Source organism: Brassica oleracea, chromosome C3 (assembly GCF_000695525.1).
Source record: "Brassica oleracea var. oleracea cultivar TO1000 chromosome C3, BOL, whole genome shotgun sequence".
NCBI lineage: Eukaryota > Viridiplantae > Streptophyta > Magnoliopsida > Brassicales > Brassicaceae > Brassica > Brassica oleracea.
The window spans coordinates 46,980,192-46,987,341 of record NC_027750.1 but is presented as its reverse complement, the minus strand read 5'-3'; the positions used below and the strand labels follow the sequence as shown (position 1 = coordinate 46,987,341).

The 7,150-nt window shown below is 41.0% G+C and overlaps 1 protein-coding gene across 1 annotated transcript; it reads right to left on the bottom strand.

Moving 5' to 3' along the window:
* Positions 1 to 4,566: 4,566 nt before the first annotated feature.
* Positions 4,567 to 6,082, bottom strand: LOC106330755. The gene is made up of 4 exons (XM_013769176.1): positions 5,904 to 6,082; positions 5,404 to 5,836; positions 4,848 to 5,232; positions 4,567 to 4,784 (listed from the first exon to the last, which is right to left on the bottom strand). The coding sequence occupies exons 1-4, from the start codon at positions 6,080 to 6,082 to the stop codon at positions 4,567 to 4,569; spliced, it is 1,215 nt and encodes a 404-aa protein (XP_013624630.1).
* Between the last annotated feature and the right edge of the window lie 1,068 nt (positions 6,083 to 7,150).

Sequence of the window (7,150 nt, the reverse complement as noted above, 5' to 3'; positions counted from 1 at the left end):
GATTACATTGTTCTCAAATCAACGAGAAAATTGTGATATATTCGATGTAAGGATCAAATGTGCAACTGGACTGTGCGTGCGGAATGTCTGGATGGGTCTACATATTTCATGATCAACAAGTGTGTGGGAATACATTCATGTGCTCCTTCGAAGAAAAGCAAATTCGAAAAAATGGCGCTAGCAAGAACAATTGGGAAGCTGATACAACATCGATTTGATGATGCCAATGATGGCCCAATAGCAAATGACATCATTCAATTCATGAGACTGGAGCATAGTTGCGAGATTACTTATTGGCAAACTTGGGAAGCTCGTGAGTATGCAATTGCAGCTGCTCGAGGTATACCAGATGAAAGTTATGCTAGAATACCAAAATATTTGCATATGATTAAAGAAGCTAATCATGGTACCCACACGCACTATGAAACAACAAAGATGGGAGATTCATGTATCTATTTATGTCGTTTGGGCAACCAGTTCGAGGATTCTACAATGCAATGTGTTGGGTGATTATTGTTCATGGAACTTTTCTGAAAAATAAATACAAAGGACTGCTACTTGTGCTACAGCTGTAGATGGTAACTCCAATTTGTATCTGATTGCATTTGGAGTAGTTGATTCAGAGACTGGGGACTCATGGGAGTGGTTCTTAAGATAGTTGAAAGTGGTTATTGTTGATAGTAAAGATTTAGCTTTTGTATCAGATAGGGCTGCGTCAATAGGTCAAGCGCTTGGGACTGTTTACCCTCGTTCAAGACATGAAATTTGCATTCACCACATGTTGACCAATGTGGTAAAAAAATTCAAGACAAAGGGGTTGTCCACCTTGGTCGAGAAGGCTTCGCGGGCATATAGTTTCTCTGAATTTCAAGAACGTTTCACCGAAATTGTTGAAATGTGCCCTGCATTTGGAAGATATCTACGGGAGGCTGATGTGAGAAAATGAGCTCTTTCTATCTTCCCTGGAGCCAGGTATGACATTAGGACCAATAACCTTGCAGAGTCGATAAATTCAGTTCTGAGATCACCTAGACAATATCCAGTTATTCCTTTGTTGGATAGTATAAGAGAAATGTTGACCCGATGGTTCTATGAGCGTTGCATGTTAAGCTCGAAGCATATTGATCCTTTAACTGTTAAGGTGGAGAAAAAGATTGATAGGAGAATTGTGAAGGCAAAAGGGTTTCAGGTTTACAAGGTTGACAGCTACATATCACTTGTTAAACGAGACTAATATGATTGTCATATTGATTTGAAAAGAAGAACATGCACATGTGGGAAGTACGAGTTAGGAAAAATACCATGCAGACACGCCATTCCTGCAATTTATTCACGAGGTATGGAAGTATAAACAAATGATCTTGGCGCCTATTTATTTTTGGTATTTTGGCAGCATATAGACATTATTCGGTCTCCATTTTTTTACACAGGTGTGGAAGTACACAGATTTACTGATGGCGTCTACACCACTGCAATGTGGAGAACTGCCTATGCCGAATCCATTAATCCAATAGCAGTTCCAGAAGCTGAATGGAATGTCCCAACTGAGTTAAACTTGCGAAGGTCTTACCAACAGAGGCAAGAAAGAGTTTTGGTAGACCAGTAAAGAGAAGGTATGAAACAGTAGAAGACAAGATCAGATCTTCTCAAGGATAAAAAACGAACAGAAAGCACAGTGCAGCCACTGTGGTACCGAAAGACACAAGAGAGGAACATGTATATACCTATTTAGTATGTTGTGTGTGTTCTCTGTTGTCTTTATTTGCTTATTACTCTATTGGTATTATTGAGACAAATCGAACTTGGTATTGACAATTTGGTTTTTACAACTTTTTTGGATTTATTTGATGATAATTACCAAGAAACAACAAGAAACATATTCTTACACTTATTTGAGAAACCAAAACAACAGATTGAGGTACACAATGGCCATCATGCATAGGTAAGATACATGAAGACTATCACCAAACAAAACACAAACAAAGCTTTTATGAACCTTAATTCTATTTCTTCAATTCTACTCTCCTGGCGTTTCAGCATGGTCTCACAAGCTACCATTGAATTCTGAAACTGAGAAATTGTCAATGAGTAGCACGTCAACCAGTTCATGGAAGTCTTCAATTTCCTCAATAATTGACTTATCAGTCCATTTGAACAAGTGGGTTTTGTACTTCAACATTAACATCAAACAAACAGTTAGAGTGAAACAAAGGAAATGTTATATGATTACACGACTAACCTTCTCAGATCCCATTGGACAAGAAAGAGATAATCTTCCTGGATTTTAACTGTTTTTGAAGTGAAAAGAGACGCTGCTTCACCGCGATTACATCTTGTGGGAATTCCACGTTGTTTGGTGATTCGAGCTCTTGTATCAGACGAAAAATTGACCGAGGACATGATTGAGTTGATCGCCAAGTTTTCTCCCCCTGGGTTTCTCTCCGTCATTAAAGAATGAGAAACAAAGGGGATTAGGTCAAAACATAAACAAAAACAACGTCGTTTCAATACTTAGATTACATGTATTCTACCTAAGGCATATCGATAAAATGTGCCAAATAATCAACGCAAACATACTACTAAATGTTGGTACTTTTCACCTTTAATCTTCTAAATTACTGTAATTACATGAAGCAAAAAAAGAAGAAAAATGTATATAATTAGTGACTTTCAATGCTTCCCATGGATTTATCAAGTAAATACATATCATTGTCATCACCAATGATAACAGTTTAGAGTATAAGGATCTTATATGAAGGCTTTCGTCAGGGTTTGTTTAGGGTTTAGTTAGGGTTTAGTTATGGATTGTTTAGGGTTTGGTGATGATTCGTTTATGGTTTAGTGAGGTTTCGTTTAGGTTTTAGTGAGGGTTTGTTTAAGGTTTAGTGAAGGTTCATTTAGGATTTAGTAAGGGTTCGTTTATTTCTCAAATTTGATTAAAGCAACTCTTTCAAAAGCAAACCACAAACTGATAAAAAAAATAACCAAGTGTTTTATCACATAATTCCTAGAAAACCAAACAAGAGTTTTGTCACACAAATCCTAGTAAAACAAAAACAAACACACATGATCAGTCTTCTTCGATGTTAAAGACATCAGAAGTCTCATACTCCGAAGGCACATGTTCTGCTATAAGCTGAATTAACATGGGATCATGTGCAGCCTCCCTTATATCCAGAGCAATCTTCTGGCGGCAACCATGAATGATTTCATCATCCACTAAACTGAGGTCGAGACCAAGCAACAAACACTCCAAGTGTTTCAGTGCGTATACCCCACAATCAGCACAAGACTTGTTCAATCTGGACTTCATAGATACATCTATGATAGAATATGGTGAGAGCAGTAGTTGCTTCTTGTTATCAGGTGGCGCAACGGCCTTCACTATCCTAGGAATAATAGCAGCAAACTTCTCTACGTATTGCCTATTCCTTCCCCGTTGGCAATCTGGACTTCCACTTTCTTTTCAATGATGTTGACACAGAGAGAAATCCAGTGATTACCTGTGTATGACATTACTAAATTTGTAAAAACAGATACATAAATGGAGATGTGTATAAGAAGCAATGACTCTTACGATTTACAAACGGAGGAAAGTATAGACGATCAATATCGACACCCCATACTTTGTCAGTTCGGCCATGAGACGGAAGCTCTCCTCTGCCGTAAGCAAGAAAAAGATCGGGCAATTCGTAGGCTTTTTTGTTAGGAGAAAATTTGCGGTATGCATTCTCGAGCTGGAGGCAAAAAGGGCGCTCATGAAAGCAACACGTTTTCTATTCCAACGCCTCAAAGTTGTGTTCTCTCGCCACATATACATCATCACATCCATTTCCTGAATATTCACAAGGACCAATGCACAATCAAAGATATGTTAAGAACATACGACCATTGAAATTGTATTAGAAATCTATACCTCATTTCCCAGCCAATTCCCACGAGTTACTATCCTCTGAGCAACTGTCAAATTAAAGACTATAGGACCAATCCTTAAAGGTGTTGGATTCAAAGCCCATTGCGTGAATCTATTCCATGATTCTTCATTAAAGTAATACAATAACGACTGCGGAGAACCATCGTCAGCCATTGGTGAATCACTAAGCTCAAGTTTCTTGCTTGGTCCTTTACACCATCTCTCCCACTTTGTCGGTGATGGAGCTGCAGTTTCTTCCATTGGTTCAACTTTTGGTAGTTTTCGGACAGTAATCATTGGAGTCCACCAATCACGTAGTGTTGTCCTTATTGGTCTACGATGGATCAAAGTCGGGTACATACGAGGACTGAGAAAGTCCTTCAAGGCCTTGGGTACCTATGTCCTCGTCGATATAATCTGCTTAACTCAAATTCACATCCTGTTAATTTAAAAATACAGAAGCAATACATAAAAAAATGATACAATAACATCCATTCCATGCATATCTTATTCAAAGTTCACATAACAAACCACACTTCCAAAATGAGACTAAATAAAACACATAACACTTCACGCCGATACATAGATGAAATTAACACAAACATACATGCAAACTAAACAAGTCAAAACAACATTGAGGAGAGTGGTAAAGACTAGGGGTTCTTTACCCAGCGTTTGGACCTCCTTAGAGATGGAATGCTCGGTGGTGGCTTGCTCGACGATGGCTTGCTCGGCGATGGCTTGCTAGGCGATGGCTCGCTCTTCGATGGCTCTAAATCGTCAACTTCAACGCTTGCATCCTTTAGTGAACCTTTAAGCTCAGACTGCATTTTCTCAAATCTTTCACCCATCTGTTTACGTAGCTGGGCAACTGCGCCACAAAGCTCTTCATATCTTCATTAAAGGACGCCTGTTGTGGTCTAGAAGAGAGAACCTTTTGCTTCCTTTTTCCATTCAACTATCCGGGAGCCTCTTCTTTCCCTTCTAGCTCTGGAGCCTCTGTTCGCTGATCCTCTTGGAGTTCCAAATTCTTCATCACTCCCATCTTCTTCATCATTCTTGGGAGCTTCTTCATCATTCTGAGCTGATTCATCATTCTCAGCTACTTCATCATCCTCTCCTTGTTTGTCATGAAGCCCCCAAAAAATCTCTGGTGTCTCTTCGAACTCCCAAATATGGTCACTGAAGTGATGCTTAGTACATATCATCCTCATGAGAACCTTGATTCTATCATCCCCCACCTCATCAGCTCTATGAAAAGCAGCATTTTCAACCACTTCATAATTCCCATTCCACGAGATGTATGGATAGATGTCATCCTACACATAAAAGGTAAACAATATTAGATTTAAACACTCATTAAAACCGGATGCAGTCTTAAATTGAAATATTTACCTCGGATGTAAAGATGTTCTCCAACCTATTGAAATTCCCGTATGAAATCTTTGCAGCTCCCATCCAGTTTACGCATTTAGAACCGTTCACAAAACCTTGTCCATGTTTTTTCCACAGAGCTTTCCAATCTTTGGTACTGCTTCCATTGCCCAAATCTGCAAGGCGTAGGAGAGGCCATCTAACACGTAACTAGTAGTCTTCTCCTTCAGTTTGTAACGTGTTTTAGCTATTGACTCGCAGAGAAGGTCAAAAGAAGCAACTCCCCAGGTATACTTTCGAACATTATCAAGATCCATGACCAACTTGATATACTTGAAGGGGATATTAGCCTTCTCATCTCTCGCGCAAACCATAGTAACAATGATGCACATATACACCTTTCTTATTCGATCAACATTACTCCACTTCTTAACAGATTCATGGTGATTCTTCCACAAGTCCAACATAGTTACTCCCTCTTTTCTCCTCACCACTGTGCTCCAGAAACCACCATCATCTTCGAAGTCAACCAACTCCTTACGTGATAGACTAGTATCGCACTAAAGCCCGGTATTCTACCAAAGAAAATCGGAGTGGTCTCCTCGCAAAAGCAAACCATAGCTCATGGTTTTTGTAAGTCACCAGCTCCCTACACAAGAAGCTGTGTATCACTCTCGCCGAGTAACCCAAACCATTCTCGTACAACTTACAAATCTGAGCAAAAACCCGATCTTTCTTCACTTCTTTCAACTCCTTTGGCAGCCATTCCTCCAACCTTTCCATATAACATACCATCCTGCAGTTGTTATTGATCTAAGTCACTTGGGTCTCCTCACTTAGCCAAAACCCAAGATGAACGTCTTGACTAGACTATACTGGACTGTACTGGACTGATCTCGACTTGGACAGAACCTCGGCTTCACCATGAAGAAACTGACAGGCCTCGACAGACTGATCTGGACAGAACCTCCTTTAGCTCCTGGACAGTTCTTCGGACTTCTCGGCGGAGTATCGAGCAGAACTTCGACTGATCTGAACCCGTAGACCTGAACTAACTCCGGACAGCACTTTCGCTTGATCATCAAAGGAACTGACTGGCCTGGACAAATTCATTTGGACAGAACTTTCCCTAGGCGCTGACTCGAAATCAGTAGAAAACTGACCTCGAAAACTCTCTAAATAGCTCGGAATAACTTGCTTTCTTTTTCTACTTTTCTCTCACGTTTTTAACTTAGTTTGGACACGTCTGGATGTGAAAAAATGAGCTGGGATGGTGGGGTATTTGTAGGAGACAGCAACCAATCAGCTTCAGGTTGGTGGCAGCCCGTGTGTCGCTTCACATGGCTCCGGATGCATGCGCGGCGACACCTCGTGCTCCACATGTCTTTCAGCATGGCCAAGACACATGCAGGACGCCAACACTCCTACCAGATGTCAGGCTGCATGACTGCTACTCATGCAAGGCGCCACTGCATCACACACATGGCTGACCGCATGCTTCAGTTGCATGCGCGGAGACACCTCGTGCTTGGTCGATCCATCCTCCCATATGTCAGGCTGCATGACTGGAACTCATGCCCATCTCACACATGTCGATCAGCATGCTTCGGTTGCATGCGCGGAGACACCTCGTGCTTGGTCGATCCACCTCGTGCATCTACATGTGAGGCTGCATGTACTGCTTCCATGCACGGCGACACCTCGAGCTTCTGTAGACACTCAGCTTTCTGGACAGTTGACACCACGTTCTGAACACTCACACAAAGCTACCTCGTGCTTCTAGGTCCATTCGTCTGATTTCGGTCCTTCCAGCAAATTTCTGACCGCGATCAATTCCGAATATTTTTCCGCTCCCGTTCTGAT

What these genes read in the sequence shown, in the direction of transcription:
- LOC106330755 (XM_013769176.1), bottom strand. Translation starts at nt 6,082, where the DNA reads ATGGTATGTTATATGGAAAGGTTGGAGGAATGGCTGCCAAAGGAGTTG. An exon ending in GTGGAAAAAACATGGACAAG is followed by an intron (nt 5,233 to 5,403) that starts GTTTTGTGAACG and finishes TTTTATGTGTAG; the next exon opens with GATGACATCTATCCATACAT. An exon ending in ATGGAAAAAGGAAGCAAAAG is followed by an intron (nt 4,785 to 4,847) that starts GTTCTCTCTTCT and finishes TTTGTGGCGCAG; the next exon opens with TTGCCCAGCTACGTAAACAG.